Source organism: Mus caroli, unplaced genomic scaffold (assembly GCF_978045245.1).
Source record: "Mus caroli unplaced genomic scaffold, Mus_caroli_1 scaffold_19, whole genome shotgun sequence".
Classification (NCBI taxonomy): domain Eukaryota; kingdom Metazoa; phylum Chordata; class Mammalia; order Rodentia; family Muridae; genus Mus; species Mus caroli.
Genome location: NW_028227274.1, coordinates 79,084,676 through 79,100,325, shown reverse-complemented (window position 1 = coordinate 79,100,325; position 15,650 = coordinate 79,084,676). Strand labels below are relative to the sequence as shown.

Here is a 15,650-nt window from a genome sequence, read left to right as displayed (position 1 = left end):
GAAGAGATCTGCTCAAACACTGCAGATAAATCAAGAGAACTTGGCAAAACCCTCAGCCCTAAGCAAGTGCTAATCTGCTTTCTTTGTGTGGCTTTCCCTGGTAGTGATAACCCACCCGGATCAAACCATCCGGATGTGACCTTTGGTGACTGGTTCCTTCAAGAGGCACACACGTAGTGTTGTGGAGGGTGGGTATTTATTCTTTTTTTTTTTTTTAATGGCCAAATACTATTTCTTCCTGTGGAAAAAAAAATGACATGAAAAGCCTTCCAAAGGCCCTACAGCCTGTCCACAGACCCTGTGGTGCCACTAGGATCTAGAACAGAGCAACTGTTTAAAGTTAGAGCTGCTTACACCAAGTGTGTTTCCTCTATAGGAAATCTGAACTTAAACTGTATTTCTAACTAGGAGATTAAAATGAGAAAAAAAATTTCTTTGATAAAACTTTGAGATTTCTCTGTGGCTGACTGTGATGTTGTTTGCATTTATTATAGGAAATGTGACAAGTAATTCAACAGAAAATCGGAGAAGCCACCCTCAGTCTCAGGACTGCTGGCCTCCCCTCCCCGGTGTCTAAAGCACACACCCATGTGAGCAGATCCCCCCAGAGCAAGAACAGTGCTCTCACACTGCTCTCTGGCTTCTTGATGTACTTGGAAATCTGTAGCTCCTGCATCTGTGGCATTTCTGATTTTTTGAGCTGTAGGAATTGCTTTTGTCATCGCTGTCACCAAATATCCACGGAGAAGCAACTGAGGTGACAGGCTCAGTCTGACTCCCAGCTCAGTGCGCAGTCCAACGGGATAGAGAAGGCCTGGAGGCAGAAGCCGCTCTTGTCTGTGGCAACAGAAGAGCGAACCCGCCCACATCTGGGCGGATCATTCCAGATCAGTGATTCTCAACCTTCCTTTAGGACAGTTCCTCATGTTCTGGTGACCCTGACCATAAAATCATTTTCATTGCTACTTCATAACTATAACTTTGCTATTATTATGAATGATAATATAAATATCAGATATACAGAATATCTTATATGTGACTCCTAAAGGTTGAGAATGGCTGGTCTAGAAAGGATGGGGTGGAAGAAACTAGTGTTCGGTCGGCTTTTTACTTTTTCTGTTTCTATGTAGTCTAAATACCAGGTCATTGGATGGTGTCAACTACATTCAGGGCAGGCCTTCCTGCCTTAGTTAATATTCTCTAGAAATGCTTTCATAGACAGCACCCAATGGCTTGCTTTAATCCAATCAAGCTGACAACTGAAGTTAACTTTCATAGTGCGAGGCTTCTCAGGTGCTCTGGCTCCCCATGGGCCTGGTGACTATCTGCAACAGCAACTAGGAAAAAGAAAAAGAAAAGAAGAAAGGGGGAGGGGAGGGGGAAGGGGGGAAGGAGAGAAGGAGGGAGAGCAGGAAACAAAGAAAGAAACAAAGAAACAAAGCAGGCAGGCAAGAAGGAAAAAGACAAAATGGTTTCTTTGTATTTCTTTAGTGTTCCTGCTCACTGAGAATATAATTTAGAAGTCTAAACATTTGGTATGGACAGCAACAACTGCAGCTGTGTCTGAAGGTGCTGTGCCAGTAACAGTAGACACAACATTCACATATAACTGGTGTCGGCTCGTTTTATGTGAAGTTGACACAAACTAGAGTCATTTGGGAAGAAGAAATGTCAATTGAGAGATTGCTCCTACCTGACTGACCTGTGCAGGTCTGTGGAGGATTTTCTTAATGATTGACTTGGAAGACCCCAGCTCCCTGTGGGATGGAGCCACCCCTAGGTCAGGGGTCCTTGGTCCTCTAAGAGAGCTTATAAGACTTGCTCAGCCCATATAAGAAAGCAGGCTGAGTAAGTCATGAGGAGCATGTCAGCCTACAGCCCTCCTCCATGGCCTCTGCTCAGTTCCTGCCTGCAGGTTCCTGCCTCGCTTGAGTTACTGCCTTGACTTCCCTGCATGATAGACTCAGCCTGTTCGATGAAATAAACCTCTTCCTCAGCAGTTGGCTTTGGTTCTGGTGTTTTATCACAGCAATTGAAACTCAAGCTAAGGCATAATCGTGTATTTTCATTGTGTGTCTCCTTTGAAATCACAAGGCCTCTTGCAGCAAAGGCTGAGGCCAGCTCTCCAGGCGTCTGATCTGTTGATGGCATCTTCTTTTCTCTTGGGGAGGAAGACTTGTTAGCATGTGCTTTTGTGCTCTTGTGTTGCACTGGAAGATAACTTTAGTGCCAGTCCCCACCACTCAGTTCTCGAGATGCAGGCTGAGGACAGAGGAATGCCTTACCTGAGGCTGGCCTGATGTAAAGACCCAGGGGGAGAAAGGCCAGGCTGAGAGCCGGAACCCTCTTCTGATCCACACCATCTCTGTTTAGTGGAGCAGTCATTTGTACGTTTCAGTGGACAGAATCAAAGGGTGATCTGAATTTATTCCAGACAATTTCTCCTTTTGTTTTCCTTAATCCATGAGTATTAATATTCTTTAATGAGGATTTTTTTTTTTATGTTGAGGTTTTGTTGCCGTTGAGAGGAGGGAGCTCTCCTTCCCCCTTTTGGAAGTGTTGAGCATTAGTGAGAAGCTAAGAGTGATGAAATATTCAGAAAGTATCAGAAACTTTTGATAAAGGAAGAGGAGGAGGGGCTGGGTGCACACTCTAATCACAGTGGGTATTACTATAATTCTAAGGTTCTGGGGGGAACATCAATGCAGTCTACTGACTATAATGTCAGTTTGACACCCTGTCTTGCTGTCTATTGTTTCTTGTAAGGCAGGCTTGATGTGTGACATGATTCCTCGCATCTCGGGCTCTCTCAGCTGAAGAAACAGGAGAGGAGGCTCAGCCCTGCGGGTGACTCGGTGTGTTCAGCTAGCCACTGCGGCTCATTCTCCGTGTGCGAATGAGTCAGCACCGGGCTAAATGCCATGCGCGTGCCTTTATTTCACTCTCATATAAATCTTCTGAAGTCTCTGCTATGATCAGCCCCACTTTCTGGACAAAAAGATGAATATAGCACTAGAGAAATGGTTAAGACACTGGCTACTCTCCCAGAGGACCTGGGTCGGAGTCTCAGCACTCACATGACAGACAGCTCACACCCATCTATTAACTCCAGTCTTAGGAGATCTGACACCTTCCTTTTGGTTCTTTTGGCCCCGAGCTTGCACACAGGCAGGCAATCACACAGACACATAACATTAGAAGAAGAGAGAGAGAGAGAAAAGAGGAAAGTGGACGCACTGGCTGTCGAGACAACTCAGTGGATAAAGACACTTGCCACTAAGCCTAACATTTGAGTTTGATTCCTGGACTCGACATGGTGAACCCACTCCTACGCATTGTCCTCTGACCTTCACACACGTGCCATGGCACAGGCCCACCATACAATTCAACACACATACACCTGTGGAAGTGCACACAAGCATGCACACAGTAAATAAGCAAATATAATTTTAAATAGAGAAAGAAAATTGTCACTCAGAGCTAAAACAGGCTCGAAAGCCCACCATGGGCAAGTGGGACCCAGAAGAACAAACTCTGGTGTCCTCTTCCACAGTGTTCTCTTAGACGCTAAACCATGCTAGCCCTCCAAACTTGACATTGGTAGCAGCCCTCCTCGAATGATGTCAGGAAATAACTCTTCATAGCCTCTGGGGTTTTACACTTCTATTGTTAGCAGAGCAACATTTCTCAGACAGGTGAAGGGTATGCTTTACAAGCACGAGGACTTGAGCTTTGCTGCTCAGCATCCATGTACACTCCAGGTGTGGTAATCCAGTGTGCTCCTCTAACCCTAGCTCTGGTGAGGCAGAGTCAGACAGATTCCTGAAGCTCGATGCTGAGCCAGCCTCGCCTACTCAAAGCCCTCCAGGACACTATTTCAAAAACTCAGATTGGCATCTGAGGAATGACACTTGAAATGGTGCTCCAAATGCACACGTATGTACCTGCACACAAATGCACACCTATGTACCTGCACATACACAAACACACATGCTCAAAACCATTTCAGTACAAAGAGTAGAAGTTCAAAGGAATGGCTGGCCAGAGCATGTGTCTCGTCTCGTGAGAGCCTGGCTTGCCAGGTGAGCTGCCTGTGTGTGCTCCCTAGAACTGTGGGATCCCAGAGATGAAGGTCAGAAGAGGTAGGCGTGCCAGGGGCTGTGGAAGCCAGCTAGTTCAGATATGAATTCTGGGAAGTTTCCTAAGCCCAGGGGATCATGAGATGGACCTGAAATTGGGAATGAGATGCTTAAACATTCCCTCCAGGTGTGATCTTCAGAGGCTGCTGAAGCCAGGAAGACAGGGGATCATCCACTCTGACTTCTGGACCTCGGCAAATCCAGAGCCACACACAAGCTCACCTAAGTTGCAGTTTGACTGTACCATACCCTCTCTACTTCTAGCTGCCTTCAGCTTTATTCCAAACCTAAACATTCAAAACATAAACAAAAAAAAATGGGTTCTGAAATTACAGGTGAGAACATTTACAATTAGCCAGCTAAAGGTCGGAAGTGAAGCAATCTAATGATTTGACAAATAGAATTCCAGTGTAGCCTGGTGTTGGGCTTTTCACACAGCTACTGTAGGAGCAGACAATATCTGGTATAAGTAAGTCTTACATCTCCTGTTATAAAGCATCTGAAATTGACATTACCAAGCTTTTCACTTTAATATGAAAATTTGGAATTCTAACATGAAGGAAACTGCTAATACCAGCATAAATTATTTTGTAACATGAATTTTTTTTAATTTTGCTCCATATAAACTTGCTTATTTGTAAGTGAATAATCAAACACTGAAGCAAAGATGTGTAAGATGGCTTAGTGGGAAAAGGCACTTGTTGAGAAGCCTGACATATAAGCTAGTTCTCTCTCTCTCTCTCTCTCTCTCTCTCTCTCTCTCTCTCTCTCAGAGGCACAGTCAGATGTCCTGGCTTCCCTTTGTAGCAACCATGTATCTGCTCAAGTGCTACATGGAGCTTACTGCACTGCTTTTGTTTTGGAAATAGTGGGTGAAATTATGTCAATAACATGTTTTCTTAAGCTTTTGTGATTAAGTTCTAAAGACTGCTCCAATTAAAGTTTTACATCACTTCCTGCTTTCCAGCGGGAGTAGGAGAGAGATCAGCCACCCAAAGCTTTTCCCAGTGCCTTGGAAGATGCCGGTATGGACAGGTATGTCCCTGTATGCAGGATCACACAGCCCCAGATCCAGACAAGGTCTGTTACCTGGACTTTGGAACCATGCAGCAAGTTGGAAGGAACAAAAAGCTGGTTTATTCTGGAACCATCCCTGGAATCAGAGCCTGGCTTCTCTATTCACTTCTTCCAGTCTTAAACTAAGATTTTCACAATATGACATTTTCATGGAAATTGCCTCCAGCATAATAGGTCCAGGTAATTTAATCTGATAAAAGAATGCCAACATCAAGTACAGTATAATTTGTGTAGTGACAAATTGTAGCCATCCTTCAAGACAGAGAAAGGACACTGCTGTGCGTGGAATGAATCAGGGCAGGGTCAAGTATAAGCCCTTGGATTTAATATACAGCTCCCAGAAGCATCACTCTGTCCTTTCAGAAGATAAATGCAAATTATAGCTAATAAAGTTCTCATGAGTAATTGCTGCCCCTCCTCTCCTGCACGGGTAGTGAGTTCGGAGTGGGGAGGAAACAGTTATGAATGAGACACCTATAAATTATGAATTAGGAGGCGTCCAATGGAGTGCTCCTCATCTTTAAAGATGAGTGGGATCAACCGTAAATGTGAGGTCAGACTGACCAAGAGGGGTGAGATATAACGGACTCAGAATGTCCTTGAGACCTCCATCTCTGCCTGTGGAGGTGGGTAAGGGTACCGGAGTGAGGAAGGTGAGCTTTGCTTTTCACAGAATAATGGCTGGACAAAGTAGGAGACCAGAGCTATTAATGTGGAAAGCAGGCATCCACACAGTATTGGGGAATTGGTAGGGTTATTTATTTCTACAGCATTGGCTAAAAGTCGGACCCTGACCACTCAGAGAGATGTAATGGGCACTAGATCACAAGCTCCGGAGCCTTCTACCTACTATTACGGCAAACCATTAGGTAAAAGGAAGTAGTGGGGAATCTGAGGATCAACCTCCAACCCCTTACCCCAACTTACCTCTGAATGCTTAGGGAACTATGGGAGAGAAGAGAGGCTTGGAGGAGCCACTTGCCCCAGTAACAAGAGTAGGACACACGATAGTGGGGAGCCTCCTAGGTGGTACCCACCTGTCTTAAAACCAAATAGCCAAATACTCAGCTTAGGGATGGTTGAAAACAGGGAGTATCTTCCCAAACAGGAGTATACATCTTTCTTGCAGAGGCGAAAAAACCCCGAGCCCAGAACTGGTGCTGCTTATATAGGCCTAGGAGAGGCGTGTCTCACATCTGGATTGGTTATGCATTCTACCTCATTTGCATTTCTCAAATCTGATTGGTTATACTCTCAGTACCTCACAGAACCTCATTATCATGCCCTGGCCAGGCAGTGACTTGGCAAAAAACTTTACCACATATGTACACATTGGTTGTTTACCCAACCTTATGCATGGTGGCCAGCGGTAGCCAGCGCCACCTTGTAATGGCATATGTGGCTTCCCACACATCTTTATTTCTAGTAATAAATATTAATAAACCCAGCCCAGGGTATTCTTTCCCACCTTAGCCCATTTATGTTCCCAGATGAAAGACACACGCAGCCTTTATAATTTTAACATACCTTAGGCAGCAAATAGCTGGGCAGCTGCCTACCCTCCATGCTGTTAGAATCTACTTCCTGTCAATAACCTCAAGTTGTCACTGATTATTAACTATGTCCCATCTGGGCTGTGCTGAACTCTAATTGGGCAGCCCTCTGGGCCACGTTCTCTTGGCCCTTAGCCCATAGCAGCTCCTCCTTCTTCCTCCTGTTCATTCTTCCCTTATTCCATGGTGACTTCCCTCCGTATGGCCCTGTCTCTCCAAGCCCTTGTAACCACAAGCCCACCTATATCCCTTCTTCCCAGCCATTGGCTGTCAGCATTTTTATTCTCCATTTAGACTCAACTTGGGGGCTGTGTCCCATGGGCTATGTGCAGATTCCAGGTCCTCTGAGCCAGCGCCGCATAGCATTAAAATAAACAGTAAAAGACAAAACCTCAATATTATCAGCTGTCATCATTTCTGTTGGGCATGCAGGTAGAGGCTTGAGAAAGTAAGTAGAGTCACTGGCTCTCCATCTCTGTCTCTGTCTCCCCACCCCTGTGTCTTCTTACTATGCAGTGAGATGCCTTTTCTGCTGCATGCTCTTTCCAACATGTTTTGTCCCTTCTTTCATCTAAAATGATGGAACCCATTGACCACAGAGCGAAACTCTGAAAACCATGAGCTAAAATGAATTCTTTCTTTCTCTAGGTTTTGTTCTGTTTTGTTTTGTTTTAATATCTGATTGACATGATGTACTAGGCTGGGCCCACTAGCTTCAATCCATTCATTAACTCCTTAAATGAGTATAAACAAATTGGTTGTTGAGAAGAAATCTACCACAGGAAAGAGAATGGAAAAAAGAACTTGATTTTAGAAGACAAAGGACAGGTTGGGAGTGAGATGACCCTTCAGCTCCGAGGAGAATAATGAGCTCCATGCTAGTGGGGAGGAGAGCTGGGAAACAAGCCAGGACACACCCCAGAGCTCCCACAGGCTCCCTCAAAGTGTCACCAACTGGTGACCAAATGTCCAAACAGGATCCTGCAGAGACAGTTAACATTCCAACTAGAACTTATGGAGGCACTGTCTTCGCTGAGGTTCCCTCCTCTTAAATGACTTTAGTTTGTGTTGAGTTGACATAAAACAGATGTAAATGGTTGCAGTAAATATCAAACCAAAACTGGGAGCTTTCACAAAGGCTGTTTTAGAGAAATCGGGGCAAAGGAAGACATGTGCTGGAACCGTTCCACAGGGGTAAAATGATGGGTGGGTTGAGTTGGGTAGAGTGCAAGCCAACTCAGAGACAGCCTGAGAGGAGTTAGGATAAGTTTGTGAAGCATGGGAGATGGTCCCACAGGCCTTGGGACACTTGACAGTCCTTGATTAAAAACGACAATGCAAATTTGGTGACATCTCAAAGAAAGGTGGTTCTGTGGTTGGCTGTTTTCAGCACGAATGGTGTTTGTCATTCCTGTGGTTTGCTGTTTTTTGTGTTTTGTTTTTAACGTGTAATCTGAGGACTGAATTTATGTGTACAATGAAGCCAGGGGAGGCTCAGTGTAATGGCTACTTTTGGTTGCCAACTTGATTGGATTGAGGGGAGCCCAAGTGATTAATAAATCACACGTGTACACGGGTGGACCCTTGAGGGCTTTTTTTAGAGAAGATTAACTAGATGCTTTGAATGTGGATGCCAGGGTTGTCTAGGTAGGGGGTCCCTGGTGAAATCAAAGGGAGAAGAGAGGAGATATCCTCTTAATAAAGCCATTTTCTCTCTTTCTGCATCCTGTCTACCGGGATGAGAGTTTCTTCCTCTGCTTCCTCACTGTTCTGATGAGCTGAATCTCTGCCACTGTGCGCCAAAATAAGTCCTTCTCCTAGGTTTGTTGTTTTTTTTTTTTTTTTCCTCACATATTTTGAGTCTTTACTGTGACTCATATGCACAGATATCTGGCAAACATTATTTCTCCTTTTCCGAAGTTGCCTCTGGAGAAGACAAGTATTTAACTCGGTGGATGAGTCAAGCAGATGGCCTTCTCCAATGGGGGCGGGCATCATCTGATACACCCGTGCATACCTAAAACCAAAAGGCCAAGGAAGGCTGAATTTCACTCTGTCTATGAGGGCTGGATATTGGTCTTCTTTGTCTGTGGAATTCCTGGTTTTCAAGGCTTCAGATCCAGCCTGGAACCTACTTCTCGGCCTCTTTGAGTCTTTGGATGATCTTACTGGGCTTTCTGAGTTTCCAGCTGGCAGCTTCACGGGTCCTGCTATTTGTCAGCCTCAATAATCACGTGAGTCAGTATACTGCTCCTTGTCATACATATCTCTTCATATAACTATTCCTACAGATCACCTGTGGTCCTATTTCTCTAGAGATGGGTGCAGCGTGTAGTTCCTACTCCCCCGCCTTAAACTCTGTGTGGACCTCGCTATCAGCCCTACCCAGGTTCCCTTGGATCTGAGGATGAAACACACACACACACACACACACACACACACACACACACACACACACACCTTACTTTTTGATATGCTTTAGCTCAATGGCCGGGCTCTTCTAAGCCTTCCTTGGCTATCTTGAACTTCTTTTCACTCCCAGCTCAGCACCCTAAATCTGCCCTCAGCTCAGTTGGTCTCTAATCTCCTACCTGCTTCCCCAGTCCCAGTCAGGAGAGGGACCAATGGCTGGGGAAATGGCTGAGAGCAACTCTGCCTGAGATCTCACATGGCTGGTGACTCTTCCTTCGAAGTTTGGTGAATCTTTCCTCCCTTGCATCTGCTAGCCTGACTGTGGGGGTGGGGGTGGGGCTGGAAGTCCCTCCTATTTCGCCCAGCTCATTGGCCTTTAGCATCTTTATTGGTCGATCAAGAAGCAATTGGAAAACAGGACCTTTAGGGTTGCCATGCAGATTCCCGAATGCAGAACCACCCCATATAGCACCACTTCTTAACTTTTTGCCAGTCCTGACCACTTTGTCCTGACTCTTCCTCATGACGCCTGTAGGTGTCGATGCGGTGGTTAATACTGATAGCTCATTTGATCGGATCTGGAGTTTAATGAGACAGACGTCTGGGCATGTCTGTGTGCCCAGTTTTAGGAAGGATTCACAGAGACAGCAGCTCCTCTTCCTGAGTAGTGGCACCTTCTGGCTCAGCCCAGAAATTAAAAAGGTATGAAGAAAAGGCATGCCAGTTGTCTGCCCTCCTTTGTCTTCATTTCTGGAGTCTATTACCTCTGTTGCTACCTTGCCATCTTCACTGACAGACTTCCGGCTTCAATAATTTACTAGGTCTTTAGTGTCATATTGGGACTGTGGGTGCACAGAGCTTCATGTACCGAGCAGCTAGAGGGTTCTGGGCTCTGTAGTGTGCAGACGACTATATTACCTCGTCCTAACTGTGCAAGCAAATCCAATAAAGTCTCTTTATAATATAAAGCAGAGGTTCTCAACCTGTGAGTCACGACCCCTTTGGGGATTAAAAAAACTCTTTCACAGGCACCACCCAAGATCATTGAAAAACACAGAGATTTTCATTACGATTCATAATGGTAGTAGCAAAATTACAGTAATGAAGTAGCAATAAAAATAGTTTTATGGTTGGGGGTCACCAGAACATGAGGAACTGTATTAAAGGGTCCCAGTATTAGGAAGTATTAGGAAGGCTGGGAACCACTGTGAGAGAATCCTAACACAACAGGCACATAAGGTAGGTAGCCAAGTGAAACCATTACTGATGGCGAGTTGTAATTCTTAAAAACAATCCTTACAGGTAAATATAAATAAAAATTATTAAATATGGAAGAAAATTTACACACTAATGGGATATGCAGCTCAGTTTCCTATGAAGAATTAAATACGGTTGGAAGATTTGATATGGCAGGACACAGGGCATCTTCAAAAATTCCCAGAGTTGATCAAGAGCTTGATTTTATAATCATCAATACTGATAATGTTTCTAATTAAACCATTGTGATCCCACAGGAACAGAGATCTTTGTATGTACAATAAAAAGTGCAGTTCTGCCCCGAGATGCTTTGCATGATGCTCACTGGCACTGCTTGGCGTGACCTGACCGAGTGCAAAGGTCACATGGTGCACGTTCAGACATAAGGCTGCAGTGAAGTCATGTGATACAGCACAGTCGAGGACTGCCCCAAACTTCTCAGATTCACTGATTTTTGAATTGGTTTTTGGTTGTCACACAGTCAGAAAGCTATTACTGGTCTCAAAGATTCCATGACTTTTACATTATGTGAAGCCAGGTGGAGTCAGGGCCCAGAGTTTTAAGAAGCTGGACACTAGAGAGTCCTATCAGTGTCTTGTAAGAAGTGTCGGTCACTATACTCAGTCTCTGAGAACACATCTCAGGTTTCACTGGAGTGCTCCCTGGACCACACTACTTACTGATGTAAAACTATCTCCACATTCTTTATCTCTAGATATAAAGTCTACCCAGTTAGTATGTAGAGCTTGGAGACATGACCACATACTTGCTCAGAAAGAAAATAGTAATTTGAGAAAGCAAACAATAATGAACAAGCCAGCAAACACAACTCAGAATTCTCTGGAGACTTAACTGTCCAACTACGCTAGTGAAAAGCCACATCTTTGAAGTGAGAGCAAAAATCTCAACGTGTTTCTTTGTAGGAAAAGAAGAGCGAGGAAGAAATGAAATAGTGCGATGAGCTGTGCTGTGTCAGAAACCTAGATGGACGCCCTCGGGTGTCAGGCTATAGCAAGCAACACTGGATCCACAGGGTAGGCCAGTCTCACTGGCTGCGGCTTACCATGTCACCTTAATCTTACTTGCAGGATGGCCTATGGAAACCAGATTCTTTTATTCCCATTTGTATTAATTAACTTCTCTTGCTGTGACAAAAATACCTAAAAAAAAAATATATGTAGCAACGTTTGACTTTGTCTCATGGTGAGAGCATCTCGAGCTATGGTGGCCACAGCGAACACACACACACACACACACACACACACACACACACACACAGAGAGAGAGAGAGAGAGAAGGATAAACTAGATATTGAGATTTGTATTTTTTCTTCTATGTGTTAAGGGTTGTTTCTTCAATACCTCTACAACAAAATTAAAATTTGGTAACTACAACATAACCCTCAATTTTAAAGTTTCTTTTATAAAGCATAGTATTATTTTCTTTGGGTAAGAAGCTATATGAGTATGGGACTTCCACTTAAAGCATGGTCTGAACATTTTAATTGCATTGCTAAACCATGGCTCCACTAAACAGTTTAACTTCTCTAAATCTTCATTCTACCCTACAAACCATCTGTCCACACAGTATTGTGTAAAGTTCTGCCTAAGTACAAAGTGGGGCTAAGAATCAGTCACAGAAAGGGGGGGGGGGCAGGGACAGAGATGGAGAGAGACAGAGAGAAGAAAGAGACAATGAGCCACTGGCATCACAATTTCAAAGAATCAAAGTTTGGTAACAAGATGGCTTTAGGGCACCATAGAACCTCCCTTTTCAAAACCGTCATCAGGCAACGCCAATGGAGGCGGGGCCTATCGTAGCCACACCTCCGGAACAATCCTCCGCTGTTCTGTGACGCCATCAGAGGGCGCCGCACGGGGGCGGGGCGCCGCCCTGGGGTGCGCTTCGGCCCTGACTGGAAACTGAGTGGACTCGGCTGGGAGATTCCGCCGAGCTGAGGCTGTGGGGCAGGCAGGCCGGCCGGAGCATGGCGGACCAGATTCCCCTGTACCCCGTGCGCAGCGCGGCGGCCGCCGCAGCCAGCCACAGACGTGCGGCCTACTACAGCTCCGCCGGGCCCGGGCCCGGTGCCGACCGGCGCGGCAGGTAACGGCGGGCCCGATCCTTCCCGGCTCCGAGGGGCTTCCCCGCCGGCCCACGGTCCGCACGGAGCCCTAGAGCCGGGCGCGGGCGGGCCGCGGATTCCAGAGCCCGGGGCCACGGGCCGAGCCGCGCCCAGGGATTCGGAGACGCCGCCCGCCTCTCCCGTCGCTTCGGGAGCCCCAAAACTTAGTGTGTGGGCGAGCAGGCCGGTGACAGGTGCCACTCACTATAGCGAGGGTGACAAACACGCCTGGCAGAGCAGCACTGAGTCTTCCAGACGTGGAGCGCTCGTTAGGCCCACTTTATACTTAGCCACAAGTGTACACAGGGCTTTCTGTTGACAGGAGATGTTCTGGAAGAGTGGAGTGAAGGTTTAGCGAGGCCATAGTTTAGCAATGCAGTGAAATGTCCAGACCTTGTGTTAACTGGAAGTCTCACACTCACATAGTTTCTTACCCAAGGGGACGAGGGGGATACTGTGCTTTATGAAAGAAACTTTAAAATGAAGAGTTACCTTGTAGTTGCTAAATTTTAATTTTGTTGTAGACACACCCTAATATATAGAAGAAGAAAAAAATACCGAGCTCACTTGAGTAGTTTCTTCCAACCCAGAGCTTTTAAATACTTTTTTTTGGGGGGGGGGGTTGAACATAATTTATTTAGAGACGGGCTCACTGTGTATCCTTGGCTGGCCTGGAACTTGCTCTGTGGACCAAGCTGACCCCAACGTCATTAGAGATCCTCCTGCTTTTGCCTCCCCGAGTGCTTGGATTAAAGGGGGTGCGTCACCACACCCAGCCTTATTCTTTTTGTGAAAGCCAGGTATTGAGTATGCTTTAAGGGGCATCAGGATGGGCAGCAAGAGAACTGTTGGAAGTCTGGTTCTTGGCTGTTCTGAGAGACTTACAGGGCAAGTGTTCAAATGTGTTAGAGAACTGAATTGGATCTTGGTCCTGGTAGTTTGAATTGGGCCCATTTCTTTCTCTATGCCCTCATTTCCTCATCTTTACACTGGTGATTCATAGTTGTTTCTCATGGGAATATTGGCTGAGGATTACAGAACCTCTGTAAGGTGCCCCTTTTTCCGAGTGCTTGCCTGGAGGTGGATACTCCCAAGCTACCCTTTTCCTGTTCTCGATGGTACCAGATGAGTAATTGCCTACTAGTTGTGTAAGTGATTAATCTTAGGAGCTTATTTGGAAATTTCATTTTGTCATATTTTGGATCTTCTTGCTTTATATATTCTGAAGCTCTGCTGCTCGATAGCTATGTATTCAGGATCCATATCTTAAGTGTTGGGCCGCTGCTTTTATTGCTTAATTTTCTTCATTTTTGATTATTTTCTTTGTTCAGAAATCTATGTTAGATATTAGAATAGTCACTCCTGCTTTTTTGGGTTAAGGTTTATATACTGTTACCTTCCTTTTGTTCATTTGTTTTTGTATTTTCTAGACAAGGTTTCACTGTGCAGCCTTGGCTGTCCTGGCACTTGCTCTGTAGACCTGGCTGGCCATGAATTTACAGAGATCCACCTGCCCCTGCCTCCCGAGTGCTGGAATTAAAGATTTGTACTACCACCACTTGGCTTAGTGTTACTTTCAATTTATCAGCGTCATCCCCACCCCTATCCTGCCAGTCCCTTTTCCTCCTCCTCCCTCCCCTCTACTCGTCAGGGTCTGACAGTATAGATCATGATGGCCTAGAACGCCTTATCCTCCTGTGTTCACATCCTGAGTGTTTGGATTACAGGTATACACCACTATACCTTAGTTAATGTTTTATGCCTTGCTTAGTTTTTTTTTTTTTAATTGGTATATTAAGACCATTTGGGCTGGTGAGATGGCTCAGTGGGTAAGAGCACCGGACTGCTCTTCCGAAGGTCCAGAGTTCAAATCCCAGCAACCACATGGTGGCTCACAACCATCCGTAACGAGATCTGGCGCCCTCTTCTGGAGTGTCTGAAGACAGCTACAGTGTAACATATAATAAATAAATAAATCTTTAAAAAAAAAAAAGCCAAAAGACCATTTATATTCAAGTTGATTTTTCCATAATCAGAACCTGTTTGTGACATTTTATTTTCTGTTTCTTTTGATTTTTTCTTGAGTTCTTTTGGGTTATTGAACAATTTTTTAAACAATTTTTTATTAGATATTTTCTTTATTTATATTTCAAATGCTATCCTGAAAGTCCCCTATATCCTCCCCCCACGCCGTCCTGCTCCCTAACCCACCCACTCCCACTTCTTGGCCCTGGTGGTCCCCTGTACTGGGGCAAGACCAAGGGGCCTCTCTTCCCAATGATGGCTGACTAGGCCATTGCCTGCTACGTATGTTCCTCCTATAGGGTTGCAGATCCCTTTAGCTCCTTGGGTACTTTCTCTAGCTCCTCCGTTGGGGGCCCTGTGTTCCATCCAATAGATGACTATGAGCATCCACTTCTGTATTTGTCAGGCACTTGGCATAGCCTCACAAGAGAAAGCTATATCAGGGTCCTGTCAGCAAAATCTTGCTGGCATATGCAATAGTGTCTGCGTTTGGTGGCTGAATATGGGATGAATCCCCAGGTGGGGTAGTCTCTGGGTGATCCTTCCTTCTGTCTCAGCTCCAAACTTTGTCTCTGTAACTCCCTCCATGGGTATTTTGTTCCCTGTTCTAAGGAGGAATGAAGTATCCACACTTTGGTCTTCCTTCTTCTTGAGTTTCATGTGTTTTGCAAATTCTATCTTGGGTATTCTAAGTTTCTGGGCTAATATCCACTTATCAGTGACTGCATATCATGTGAGTTCTTTTGTGATTGGGTTACCTCACTCAGGATGATACCCTCCAGATTCATCTATTTGCCTAAGAATTTCATAAATTCATTGTTTTTAATAGCTGAGTAGTACTCCATTGTGTAAATGTACCACATTTTCTGTATCCATTCCTCTGTTGAGGGACATCTGGGTTCTTTCCAGCTTCTGGCTATTATAAATAAGGCTGCTATGAACATAGTGGAGCATGTGTCCTTATTACCAGTTGGAACATTTTCTGGGTATATGCCCAGGAGAGGTATTGCTGGACCTTCCAGTAATACTATGTCCAATTTTCTGAAGAACTGCCAGACTGAC

The 15,650-nt window shown here is 45.2% G+C and overlaps 1 protein-coding gene across 2 annotated transcripts in view; it reads left to right on the top strand.

The window, feature by feature from the left end:
* Nucleotides 1–12,313: 12,313 nt before the first annotated feature.
* Atp9b (ATPase phospholipid transporting 9B) overlaps nt 12,314–15,650 on the top strand; it is a 194,711-nt gene continuing 191,374 nt past the window's right edge. For both annotated transcript variants that reach the window (XM_021150340.2, XM_021150339.3), the window contains exon 1: nt 12,314–12,544. In XM_021150340.2, the coding sequence (XP_021005999.1) occupies nt 12,426–12,544 (119 nt within the window). In that variant the 5' untranslated portion in view covers nt 12,314–12,425. The remainder of the gene's footprint in view (nt 12,545–15,650) is intronic.